Below are 13,659 nucleotides of genomic sequence, written 5' to 3'. Positions count from 1 at the left end.
AAGAAACTTAAAAAAAAAAAATGTATAGTTTGGAGTTGAAGAGAGAATTCAGAAAAGACTCATTCATAGAACAAAATAATGGGGAACAGGACTAGACATTTTTAGCAGGTCCTGTAGTAAATGGCTCCATAGATCATACTTAGGAGCTTGGACTTTATCCTACAGATAGTGAATGAAAGCTATAAAAGGTTTTGAGGAGAGTGGGTGGTACAATCAGATCTGTGTTTTATAAAGGTAAACTAAGACCGAGTGAAGGAGACTGAAAGGCTGAAGACAAAAAAGTCACAGAAACTATGGGACCAGGTACAAATGTCCAGGCTTGAACAAGAATAATGGTCTATCTTTTAAACACAAACATTTAAACCTATCAAACTTAAATTGTTGAAATGAAGCAGTGGACATTAAAGTCATGTATGATTCTTCAAATTCTACCTGGTATAGAAATTACAAGCTTAAGTCATCTTTCACAGGATTAGAGTAACAATTTACATTTCATTTTAGTCTCTTGGCATTTTAAACTAAAGACATTCATACCGAAATCTAAAGTATGGTGTTTCAAATCCAACTCTTATTTTCTTTAGGTTATTCTTTGGGGGAATCGAACTTGAATTTTTTCTGACCAGCATTATATATACCATTTTTCAACTTACATCAAAGAAGATACCTCACATATAAGTTAATTTTACAATACTGCTAACCCTAGGTATCCACGGGGGATTGGTTCCAGGACCCTGTGGATACCAAAATCCCCCATGCTCAATTCCCTTACATAAAGTGAGATACAACAGGCAGACCTCCAAGGATTCAGAACCCACAAATAAGAGGGACAACTGTACTGGCATGTTGTCCCTTTTCATCCTTAAAATTTATGGCACCGAGTATTTCTTTTAACAAAATCTTTGTAAGAACAGGTATTAAACCATCAGTGAACAGCTTCCTAGTTCAAGAAATTCCTTGAAAATAAACACAACTATTCAGATGACATACTATGCAATCACCCCCTTCTCCAGAAACTAACTACAGTACTTTTTCCAACAACGCAGGCCATTAATTAAAGGGAAGTCCCCAAACCAAGGCTAAAATGATGTATCTGAACTTTTGAGTAAACCTAAGGTTAAAACACATGTAAAAAATATTTATGAACATGAAAACAGAAAAATACTAGACTTTCATGATTTAAGCTAAGACGTCAAATGCTTAGACGGAAGGAGTATATTGCACTAGGAAAGAAAAATTTCAAGACGGGGTTCTAGCCCTAGCTATTCTACAATCACCTAGAATTATAGGTGATTTAGATCAGGACTCAATTTCCTTATGGGAAAAATATTACCTTGCAGGGTCGTAAGAGTCTAAAGAAAGTGTTAAGCTTTATAAACTGTAAAGCACTATAAAATCCTAAAGTATCCTTAGGATGACTATGATTATGGGACAGATTTGAAAAACATCCAACTGCGCCTAGCAGAAAGATCAATAAATATTTTTTAAGTAAATAAAAATATTTTACTTTAACGTAATTGCAAAGAAAATGATAGGAAAAAATGGATCAATAAAACTGATCTTGAGATATTAGTGTCTTCAATGAAAAACTCTATACCAGTTTTAAATCAACTCCACAAAGAATATGCCCCAAATGTTTCAAAACCACAAAGCCTACAAAGATGATTCATTTTTAACAGAAATTTCATCAGTAGTATACAGCAAAATAAATACACTAGAACATCTGAGACCAAAAAAAAAAGTTGTGAGAATGTCTGATGTTAGGCTACTCGAAACAGAGACATAAACACACACAAGCCAGGCAAGAGTTCTGGGGTCAAGATAACCCTCCACATTAAGCTCACATCCTAAGAGAAAATGCGTGCTTCTCTCAGTAATTCTGACATTCCTACTGACAAAACACCAATTAACATGGACACTGGCATTATTTAAAACGGTGTAATTGAAGGTAGTCCAAGTTTCCCTCTGTATACAAACACATAATCACACGGTTAAAAAAAAAGACCACAACCAAGAGCAGCCCTGGGACATTACTACAGCAGATTCATTACAAGGGCATTCTCCACTGCAACCAGGCATAAAATGGGGGGATAGTGGAGAAGGGGGAAATCCAAGGGTTTATCTTTTCAGGTAATAACTGTGTAAAGGAAAAAAGAAAAAATTCATACTTATTACATCCCATTTGGAAAGGATTAATAACCCCTCAGTTCCCACAAATGGCTTTACAAAAGCCAGAAATAGGCAAGAAAAGAGTAACTGGAAACAAGTGTGAAGCTAAGGTGGAAGCAAACAAGAACCATTCTATAGCAAGTACTGAAGTTTCTTAAAATCTTCAAAGGGAACAGTAAAGAACAAAGACTACAAATATAAAATCGATTACCCAATGAATTCCTTACAATGACAGTGTGAGTCTTATTTGAAGTAAGTGTCAAAATAACCTTTTTTATATGTTATTATTCACTTTGTATTTCACGAACATTTATGTAATAAATGAAACGTTACAAATTAAACTAAAATTTAGGCAATGTCTTTCCTAACACTTACTTATACAGCTTATTAATACTAAAGAACAAATGAGCAAATGAGTAATTCACAGGTTCACACAAATGTAAACTGGATGAGTTAATACCTCATAAAATTCATCCTTTTCTATTTCTTGATTACTAACACTAACTACACAACTTTAAATAATAAAACATAAAAATCTTGCCATCAAATCAATTTTGAGAGTCTATGCTGTGGGACATTACAGGTGAGACTACTTTGTGATTAGACCTATTCAGCACTATACTGAGGGTGCCAAAAATTCTTGGCCAGGATCCAGAATGAACACAAATCATAACAAATTCTGAACTGAAAATATGTAAAACAAATCTGTAGTTCAGCTATTGGCTTTTCAATGCCCCTTTAATCCTAAAATATCAAACTAGTATAAAGTTGCATATTAAAAACTTTAAAGTAGAAAGCTGTATATTTCAAACTTGACCTTAAACACAGTAATACTATACGAAATGTGGTATCCTGAATTGGATCCTAGAACAGAAAATGGAGTGATATCAGAAAAAAGTCTATGATTAATAACATTACCAATGTTAATTTTCTAGTTTTGACAAATGAACCATGGTTAGTTATATTAATTATTAGAGGAAGCTGGGTGAAGGATAAAAGGTAACTTTCAGTTCTGTCTTTGCAACTTTTCTATAAATACGAAATAAACCCAAAATAAAATTTTTAGAGAGCACACTTACAAAAGCTCTCCGTAAATCTCTCATAATTCCTAGTAATTTGAGGGAAGTCACAATATCCAAGCACATTTTTAAAGTGGGGAAAACTATGAAATCACTTAAAACTTCTTATCTACTGAGATGTCCATATCCAAAATTCATTTTTGAACTGGAAAAATAATTTTCCCGTTTGCTAAGGCAAACACACTCAAGACAGTCATGCTAATTTTTACTCAGTGAAAAATTTTATGCACAGATGTCAAACATACAAAGAAAAAGTGTTTAGAGTGATTGTGGTTCATGTTCATCTGGCGGGAAATGTGATGTCAGTAGAGATTTGGTAGTTCAGAGGAGGAGCTGAAGAGGCAGGGAAACAACTTCCCTACAAGTCTAAGGCCACAGTAGGCTAAAGCAGGAGACAGTGTTCTATTCCTCCTGTTAGACTTACATATATATATATATATATATATATATACACACACATATATACACACACACACACACACACATATATCCTGCTAACTTCCTCCTTCACTTCTCTCCCCCCTCAATCACTGAGCTGATACCTAAACTTGGTTAAGCTGCAGTTACAAAAAGTTTTTTGTTCTTATTTGAAATACTTAAAAAGATAAGTAGAAGCAATCTGCCTTGCAATTTTACTCATGTAGTGTTTTTTAACTTTTTTTTTTTTTTGGCACTGTGGGCCTAAAGGGACATAGTTCATAAAAGAGGTTTACCAATTCATAAATTTGTTTAAAAGTAACAATGCATCTCATATACACAATTTTACACCTTTACATTTCAACCTGGTTACAAAAGAACAAAACCTAAAATCATACTTTTAAGTCAGTAAATCTATTCACATCCCTCTACAGTATAATTTCAAGCATTAAAATTACAAATACAATATTTCACAATAATTATTCAGCTGAACAACAGCTTCACGTTTAATGTCGTGGAATACTAAGAATTTCCTGCACACTACAACAAACTTTTTCATCTACAGTGACAATTCAAAATATTAAACACAGACCAATTCCTATAATCCACATTAAAAAAACACATTAGCGGTTTCAATTATTTTAACAAGTGAACACATCTACATGTTAAACTAATGCAACAACAAAGATTCAAACGAATGTAATCTTCACAATAATCTTAAAAAACTGTTTATAGCTAATTTGTATTAAGCCCTCCTCCAACTCTGACCAGCTCCTCCCCCTGCCCCAGACAAACTAAAAACCCAAAAAGAATCCCACCACATTCCATCAGACTAGCAACCACAATAAATGAAAATATAGCTTTGCCAACCAAATTCAACTGTAAGCATGGTTGCATTAGTATTCGTGTAAATATAATCCCTTACACATACTTCTGTTTCTTCTTATTCAACTTAAAAACCAAAATATTATCTAAATAACTTCACCGATTCCAACGATCACTTAAACTCCATTTAAGAACAATTACTGCAAATTTAAGTAGCCTGCAAAAACTAAAATTCGATTTGGAACGGCCATTAAAAAAGCACTCAAAAGGTGTTCGTTCCTGTATACAAGAGTAAACCTTCATTCCTTTAAAGAAAAAAAATTTAACATTTAAGTCAGTAAGATCTAGTAACTCCCAGCAAAAAAAAGCTCCAAGTCCAAAAAACACTAGAAGCTAAAGACACTGGCTCTGTAGTTGATACTATCTATGGCCGATAGGCTGTGCTTGAAATTTTTGTAGCGTTCGGCGAAGGAGTTTTCAGCACTGATATGAATTGCTCAAACATCCATTTTGGAGGCCTCTACCCCCACCCTCTCAGACTTCATTTTGTAGTGAATGTGGATGGAGGTGCTGCAGTGACAATTTAGAGAAAGCCTGGGCTGGCTTCTGATCCAAACCAAGCACGCCAAAGAGCAGTAAAGGGTGCCCCGGCCGCGCGGCCGTCCGTCTCGCGGCAGGCGCGGGCGCCTGGGAGGCCTGGAGGGCGGGCGGGCGCGCCGCGGGCCCGGGATGGCGGGCGCTGGGCCTCGGCGGGGGCGGGCCGCGCGCGCGAGACTTACCGCTCCGGCGGCGGCGGCGGCGGCGGCGGGGGCCCCGGCTGCGGCGGCCGCCTCCTCCTCGTCGTCGCCCGGCGATGGCGGCCCTATCTTGCTGCAGGTAGCGGCCAGCAGAGCGAGCGGTGACGGCTGAGTGTCCTACCCCCGATGGGCGGGTTCAGAGAGGGAGACAGGGGAGGGGGTGGCGGTTAGGGCCGGGCCGCCGCTCGCACAGGAAGTGCGACTCTGGCCTCGCAGGCAGCGCCCGGGCGAGCGCCAGCCCGCGCTCTCCTCCTCCTCCTCCTCCTCCGCGACTCCGGCTCGCGCCCTCCCGCTCGCACGCACACCGGCCGCACCGGCCGCGGGAAGGCGCGCGGCGGACTGCGCGCCGGGCCTCCACCTTCCGCCCGGAACCCACCCCCGGGAGGGCGCACACTCTCACAAGCACGCACACACACACTCACTCTCTCACACAAAAAGGCGGCGGGCGGGGGAGCGCGGGCGGGGTCGGAGCGTTGGCGCCTCGGGCGGGCAGCTCCCGGGGCGGGGGGAGGGGAGGAGAGAGGCGCGGAGGGAGGGGAGAGGCGAGGGGAGGAGAAAGCGGCGCGAGGGGGGAGCCGGGCCGGGGCTAAGCCGCTCCTCACCTGGGCCGCCGCCGCCGGCGCCGCCACCGCGCCGTTTCCGTGCTGCTGCTGCTGCTGCTGCTGCTGCTGCAGATACTCGCCGTGGCCGCCGCCGCCGCCGCCGCTGTCCACGTCCAAGGCAGCCATTTCCTCTTGTTTCACGGGCTTTTCGGGAGCTGCAGGCACAGCGCGGGGGGGTGGGGGTGGGGAGGAAGGCGGGTGGAGGAGAGGGAGGGGGCCCGCGGGCCGAGGCGAAATTACTCCGAAAGCCCGGACCGAGTCCCCTTCCCCTCCCCCACCCGCCCCCCGGCGGCGGCGGCGGCGGCGGCGGCGGCGGCGGCTCCCTCCTCCCCTCCTGCTGCTGCCCCCGCCCGCCGCTGCCTGTAACCCTCCTCCTCCTCCTCTTTCCCTCCTCCTCCTCCTCCCCGCGCTGCCCCTGCCCCCTCTCCTCTCCTCTCCTCCCCTTTCCCTTCGCGCCGCTCGCTCTCACTCGCGCTCGCTCCTCTCGCACCGTCAGTCACTCACACGCCCGCCCGACCGCCGCCCGCGCCCGCACACAGGGGGATGCGCTCCCGGCGGACCGGGCCGCCCGCCCCGGGCCCGGCAGGGACACTGCGTTGCTGGGGCTTGAAGGGTGGACGGTAGCTGGCGGGGAGGGGAGGAAGGCGGAGGGGATTGCGGCTTTCTGCCTCTCACAGACACTCCGTCGCACACAGAGGGCCGGGAGCCGGCAGAGGCAGCCCCCGGCTGGCTGTTGTCGGCGGCAGCGGCGGCGACGGCAGCAGCAAGGGTTGCTCTCTCTCGGTTTTACGTACCGGTCATAGTGTGTTATAGAGCACCTCAGGCGGGGCTCCCCGCCGCCTTACACATGGTGAGGAGCGAAGGCGGCGGCGGCGGGAGAGGATGCGGGAAGCGGCGGCGGACACGGCCGGAGCGGTCCGGGGATTTTTTTTTCCTATTTTGATTGACTGTGCGGGAAACACAAAAGGTGGAGCCTCCAGCCCAAAAGGGGGGAAGAGGGTGACAGCCCGCCCGGAAGTTCCGCCCCTCTTCTCCGCGCTCATTTGCCATCACGCTCTTCGTCGCCAGCTCTCATTGGCCCAGACGCCCGTCCGTCACTCTGCCTGGCGGCACGCTTCCTGTTTGCCCCTCGGGTGGAAGGGGAGAGACAATGAGCGGCCGTGGCGGCGTAGGTTCCCGAGAGCGGCCAAAGCTAGCCTGTTACCCCGCTGTGCCCGCCTCGTTCGTCGGCTGCCGCTGCCAGGGCAAAACGCAGGCCTCTTCCACCTTGTAGGCTCTCGGAGCACGCCCCGGCAAGCCGTGGGGGAGCTGAGCTGGGTTGGAGATCCCGTCCCCGAAGGCTCGGGCTCCACTCGGCGCTTCCTCCATCCTGGCAGTAGCCGGATCTCCCCAGGGCCTCTCGCTCTCCGAGCCGCCGCTTCCCTTCGCTGCCGGGAGGCCGCTGCCGCTCAGCCCCGGGGCTGCTGCTGCGGCCGCTGCTGCTACTGAGCAAACCAGGCCCGCCCCGCCAGCCCGGGGGGAGGGAGCTGGTATTGGGGGAGACACCCCCTCCGAGGCTGGAGGAGGATTTTCTCTCACACACGTTCAGCTCTTAGATTCAGTCTGAGCCACCTCGTTCTCATCGCCTTTTGCCCCTGGTTGCCAAACTGTCTTCCACTTTTACGTACCCTGGAAGCAGGCATTTTAAACAGGAATCTTGGAAATTCACCTCACAGATAGGAGAGCTTTCATTCTGGCCAGTGGCACTGAAACAGACAAGTATATTTCATTTAACATATAGTGTATATATTCAAAAGGACAGAATCCTTAAAAAAAAATTCAGTCACATAATCATTTTGTTGCACAAACATTATTTAATCGTCTTGGTAGCAAGTGAAATATCTGAAAAAGCCCAGCAATAATTGCCAACATTTTTAAAATAGTGAATCTCAGTGAAGTATCTTTTTTTTTTCTTGGACCATTCATTTGAAATCTCGTTTCACTTTCTGGCTAGGTTAACACACCTTTGCTCTTTGGCATCCATGATACCTTGATGTCATCCGGGGTAGGAGAAATCGTCAATTTTATCTGTATGTTTTGCCAAGAGACATCTCTGCCTATTACACACTGGATCTAATTGCCAAGAAAGAGGTTAAACTCATTTTGGATATGCTGCCCACAATACACTTTTTATTAGAACTCTGGCTCCAAAAATTAGTGTTCCAATTGTGATTGTTTGGTAAATAAAGTTGTACTGGGGGCTGGAGTTGTAAAGTCCAAAGACTTGAACAAGGTTTTGTGTGCACTGACAAGAATTTAAAAACCCTTATATGAAAAACTGAGTTTGCATCTCATTTCTTCTATTTCCATCTTCTGCTCACTGAATCAGAAACATTGTATGATTAATGGGCTCTTAGTTGTGCAAAAGATAGAATTTCCAAGGAAATTACTTAAAAACCACAAACAGGCAAAAACGAAAAAAGTTCTGAATCCACGAATGAAGTTGATCTAACACAATTTTGGGTCTTATATAAGTACAAGAATCACTTTTTAAAGCAAATTGTATAAACCCTGTACCATTTTATACTTAAATTCTGAAGGTGTTATAGAATAAGCTGATAATTGAAAAAGAGATGGAAAGCTTGAGGGAGGACAAGTGAAAACTAGTGGAGTGGGAGAGAGGGAGGGAAGTCACAGCATTGTCACTTTTTCTACTTACGTGGATGTATTGGGTAGAGAATAGTACATTTTTAGGTGCTTTTCTAGGAATGGGGATGTGGTTTATGAGTCTAAGCATAGGACTTCCATGCCCCTTTCACAAAGCCTTAGTCTAGCCACCCATAGGAAGCAAAGTACTTGGCCACAGAAACTCAGTTCGTTTCCTCAGTGATACCAATTGACAATTGGAAATGAAAAAAAAAATCATTTTCAAACGTTTTTGGTCCATAGACCATTCTGACAAGATGCAGAAACACTTCATGTAATCTAATTGAAAAAACCCTAGCAACCTACCAGAGCTAACTATTCTACTTTTATAACTACAGTGCTTTTAAGAGACTCAACTACCAAAAGTATCACTACTACATGATCAGATTCAGAGGACCTGCTCAGACCACACTGAAAAGAGTTACTTGTGGAATATCTTAAGAAAGCTGGACATGAAGGTAGTCTCTGAAAAGAACATGTTCTCTTAGCTATTTCAGTACTGTAGCCAAATCTTGAAATGCAGTCTGTGTTAATTAAAAGGTATTTTCTCTGTGGAAGATAGCTTCTCAAAGGTACCCGCTGTTACGTTACATAGGAACTCAGAAATCGCACTTGCTTATCAGAAATGGATCACTGTGCTAGGTATTATTTATACTGTCCTCTTTCCAAAGATGATTTGAGGAACCTCTTGCTGGCCACTGTTTACATCACAGCAGGAGATCTGAATGTCACTTTATTTTCCCTTTTTCTCAGTTTCCTCACTTATTTTTTTTAATCTTATATGTGTTTTTATAAGTTAAATCTTTTGGAAACTATGGTGAATGTCAGAGTGCCTCAAAGACTTCTATAGACCCACTGTCATGAACTCTGTCACCCATCTTCATCCAGTACCCTTTTTCTTTCCAAAGAAAAGCCACTAAATAATACTTGATTCACATCTGCAAGAGCCTAGCCATTCTGTATTAAAAGCAGCGACAGCCCTGGTTAACTGCACCACACCTAAAGGACCCCCTTTCCTTCACAGTCCCTACTACCTTTCTTCCCTTCTGAACATCTATTAAGTGAACAATATAAAATTACCAGTATTCACCCATTGTTGTCTAAAAAGGTGGCAATTTTGTATGCTGCTGCTGCTGCTGCTAAGTCACCTCAGTCATGTCCAACTCTGTGCGACCTCATAGACGGCAGCCCACCAGGCTCCCCCGTCCCTGGGATTCTCCAGGCAAGAACACGAGTGGGTTGCTGTTTCCTTCTCCAATGCATGAAAGTGAAAGTGAAGTCGCTTAGTCGTGTCCGACTCTTAGGGAACCCATGGACTGTAGCCTACCAGCCTCCTCTGTCCATGGGATTCTCCAGGCAAGAGTACTGGAGTGGGGTGCCATTGACTTCTCTGGCAATTTTGTATAGTTGCACCTAAATCCATGTCTACTTAACATAACCTTTGTTCCTATGATCCTGATCCACCTTTTACCTACCTCTGAATCTCTTTAACCTGTGCACACTGGATTTCAAGAATCTTCAACTTGTTCGCCTTACGTAATCACTAACATATTTCAGGAATATTCTAGTTGAGATTGACTAGGTGTACTTAACCTCTTTCATATTTCACATCTTCCCTGCTTTCTCAAAAATACGCCTCAAAAGCCTTATCCCTTAGAACTAACACTTTTGAGCTTTTGCTATGTGCCAACTCCTTTGCATCTTTAACCACCACAACCCTAAGAATCATGAGTATCATAAGTATCATGGGTTCATCATTCTATAGATGAGGAAACTGAGGCTAGCAAGGTTTTGAGACTTAGTGTCATTTTCAAATAAATAGCGGAGTCAGGCTTTAAATCCACATGTCAGTCTCACAAATCAACATATCAAGTCTTAAATGATCAGCTTAAGAGACTTATCCATTATGTAAAAAATAAAGAGATGAGAAAAAATAAAGAAAACAATAAAGTAGGTAAAAAAATACATATTTATAATGGCAATCATTTTTAAAGCAAATCTTAGAATGTGAACTACTTGTGTTAGGGGTCATATATTTTGAATGCTCTAACCAATACAGAACACGCTGTGGATGTTTAATTAATACTAAACCAAAAAACTGTCAAGACTATTATCTTGTGGAAAAATGAATGATGAATAAAAAAATTACAATTAACCAATAAATACTATATGATAAAATTTCTTTGACCTAATGATAGCTCACCTCTTTCAAGATTACCTTTTCCAACTGAGTTAGACCCTCGTTTTCATTAAAGCTCCATACTGATATCACCGTGGTGCAAAAGGAACAGATATTATTATAATTCATGAAATCCCATTCTCTTTATCCAGGCTATTGCCATCCCTGGGTATTCTAAATTTTCTCAATTATTTGCAACACTTCTAAAGTCATCTTCATGTCAGTCCAGGAAGCTTAGTCCACTGACATATTTCTAAGTTGTTGTAGTTTTCCAAGAAAAGATGGATTATGTATTTCAACATCTTTAATAATCTGTGTTGCTGCTGCTGCTGCTGCTAAGTCACGTCAGTGTGCGACCCCACAGACGGCAGCCCACCAGGTAATTCATCAAAGATAAATCTCAAAAATAATAAAAAGTGAAAAAACTTATAATAGGATAAACAGAATACCACAATTACCTAAGGTTTAAAAACACAACATATATCTATGCCATATGTGGATACATGTAGAGAAGAACTATAAATCTTGCATGGGAATGATGAATCTAAATTTTAAATGGGGATCCCCCTTGGCATGGAGAAGAGGATGGGATCTGAATGGATTTGCCAAGGGCTTGGTGGCTCAGAAGGTAAAGCGTCTGCCTGCAATGTGGGAGACCTGGGTCGGGAAGATCCCCTGGAGAAGGAAATGGCAATCCACTCCAGCACTCTTGCCTGGAGAATCCCATGGATGGAGGAGCCTGATAGGCTACAGTCCATGGGGTCGCAAAGAGTGGGACACGACTGAGCGACTTCACTTTCACTTTCACTTTCTTTGTTTGCATTTGCAAGTTTTGCTTAAGCTAAGCTGAGTATACTATTTTATGCTAGTGTTGTTTATTACTACCCTGTTTGCCTAAATATTTCATAATCATTATTTTAAACAAAAAAGAATAAATTAATACACGAGTGTATGGTAGAGGTAGTAAATCAGCACGGCCAGGCAGCTGATTGACTGAAGGGGTAGAGGGGAGGGAGAGAATGATTCACATATGACTAAGTTTTCCAGCTTTAGTAACTGGAAAGATGAGCTGGAATAAAGAACATAAAAAACTGAATGAGTATGGGATGAACAATCATGAGTTTGATTTTAGATGTGTTGAGTTGGAGGTGCTAGCAGGATATCCATGAGATATCCAACAGCCTATTATGGACTTAAACCCATAGCTAAAAAGAGAAGCAAATGCAGGTCAGGGAGTTGGGAGCCTATAAAATAACAGAAAATAGACATATTGCTCTCTGTCCCCGCATCCACCCCTCCTTCCTGGCACAGAGCTCCTAACATCTTGTGATTCCCTGAGTGATAAGGGCACTAGGAGCATCTTTTGTTCAAATATTTGGTCTTTTACCCTGTATCTTGACACAGAGCTCCTAAATCCCTCGAAATTTCCTGGATGATAGGAGTATCTTTTGTTCTAATGAGTGGACTTTGAGTGGGGCTCCTGGATGGGGCTGAGCATCATAGATTGTTTTATTGGACACCATTACAAAGATATAGAGAAATACTCATTTGAGAGAAAGTCAGAGGCCAGGTGACTTTTCAAGGGAGGAGAAAATTTAAGGAGGAAATATTAACAGTGTCAAATGCTGAAAAAGAATGAGAATCAGGGTAGGGGCAATCCATGGATTTGGCAATAAGGAAGTCATTGTAATCTTTAAGATAGTATTTTGTTGACACCATCCATTATAGTAACCACTACATTATACTAACACGTGACTAGCGAGCACTTGAAATGTGGCTATTGTGACCCAAAATGAGTTTTTTTATTGTTTTTAATTAATTTAAATTTATGGGCTTCCCAGGTGGCGTTAGTAGTAAAGCACCCACCTGCCAAGGCAAGAGACGAAAGAGGTGAGGGTTCGATCCCTGGATTGGAAAGATCCCGTGGAGTAAGAAATGGCAATCCACTCCAGTATTCTTCCCTGGAAAATTCCATGGACAGAGGAGTCTGGAGGTCTGCAGTCCACGAGGCTCCAAAGAGTCAGACACAAGTGAGCAGGAGCACACATAATTTAAATTTAGATGGTCACATGTGACTACTAACTACCATACTTGCCAGTGTACTTTTAGGGTTTCTTTTGCTCCTTCCAGCCCCTAAGTGATGAACGTTACTCCAGACTTGGGTTTGGATTCCCTGAGCTTTTCTTAACAAACTCATCCCCAGGAAGCACCACCATTCCTGCAACTTCAGCCGTCTCTAAATTCAATCCCCAAGCTCTGTATCGTCTCCTGTTCCCTGAGTTCCAGTTCCATTACATCAAGCACTGTCAGTTCCTCTGGAATGTCTCTTTAACCTCAAACTCAGGACGTTCAAAGCTAAACCCATAACTTTCTACAGAACCAGATCCCTTCTCCCTGTGACATTCCTGTCTCTGACAGCAATTTCCTCATCCTTTTCTCACATGCCCATACATGAAATTGCCTTGGACACATTTCTCTCTTTTCTTTTTCACTGGCAGCCAGTTCCAAGGTGCTAACAAGTTTTCCTGCAGAATCTCCTTCAGCTACCCACTGAAACCACGTAATTTATTGAGCTTTATTCCATAAAGAAGGCTGAGTGCCGAAGAATTGATGCTTTCGAACTGTGGTGCTGGAAAAGACTCTTGAGAGTCCCTTGGACAGCAAGGAGATCAAACCAATCAATCCTTTGGGAAATCAATCCTGACTATTTACTGGGAAGGACTGATGCTGAAGCTGAAGCTCCAATACTTTGGCTACCTGATGCAAGGAGCCAACTCATTGGAAAAGACCCTGATGCTGGGAAAGACTGAAGGCCAAAGAAGAGGGTGGCAGAGAATGAGATGATTGGATAGCATCAATCCAACCGATTCAGTGGACATGAACTTGGTCGAACTCCGGGAGATGACGAG

The 13,659-nt window shown here is 43.3% G+C and overlaps 1 protein-coding gene across 1 annotated transcript in view; it reads right to left on the bottom strand.

Moving 5' to 3' along the window:
• SP3 (Sp3 transcription factor) overlaps positions 1–6,687 on the bottom strand; it is a 56,202-nt gene extending 49,515 nt beyond the window's left edge. The window contains exons 1-4 of the mRNA XM_052652908.1: positions 6,681–6,687; positions 6,391–6,510; positions 5,887–6,041; positions 5,267–5,401 (exon numbers count right to left, since the gene is read on the bottom strand). Coding sequence (XP_052508868.1) covers positions 5,267–5,401; positions 5,887–6,041; positions 6,391–6,510; positions 6,681–6,687 — 417 coding nt within the window. The remainder of the gene's footprint in view (positions 1–5,266; positions 5,402–5,886; positions 6,042–6,390; positions 6,511–6,680) is intronic.
• Between the last annotated feature and the right edge of the window lie 6,972 nt (positions 6,688–13,659).

The sequence above is a fragment of the Budorcas taxicolor genome, chromosome 2 (assembly GCF_023091745.1).
Source record: "Budorcas taxicolor isolate Tak-1 chromosome 2, Takin1.1, whole genome shotgun sequence".
NCBI classification, from domain to species: Eukaryota; Metazoa; Chordata; class Mammalia; order Artiodactyla; family Bovidae; genus Budorcas; species Budorcas taxicolor.
The sequence above is the reverse complement of the archived record's forward strand: the minus strand, read 5'-3'. Positions and strand labels throughout refer to the sequence as shown.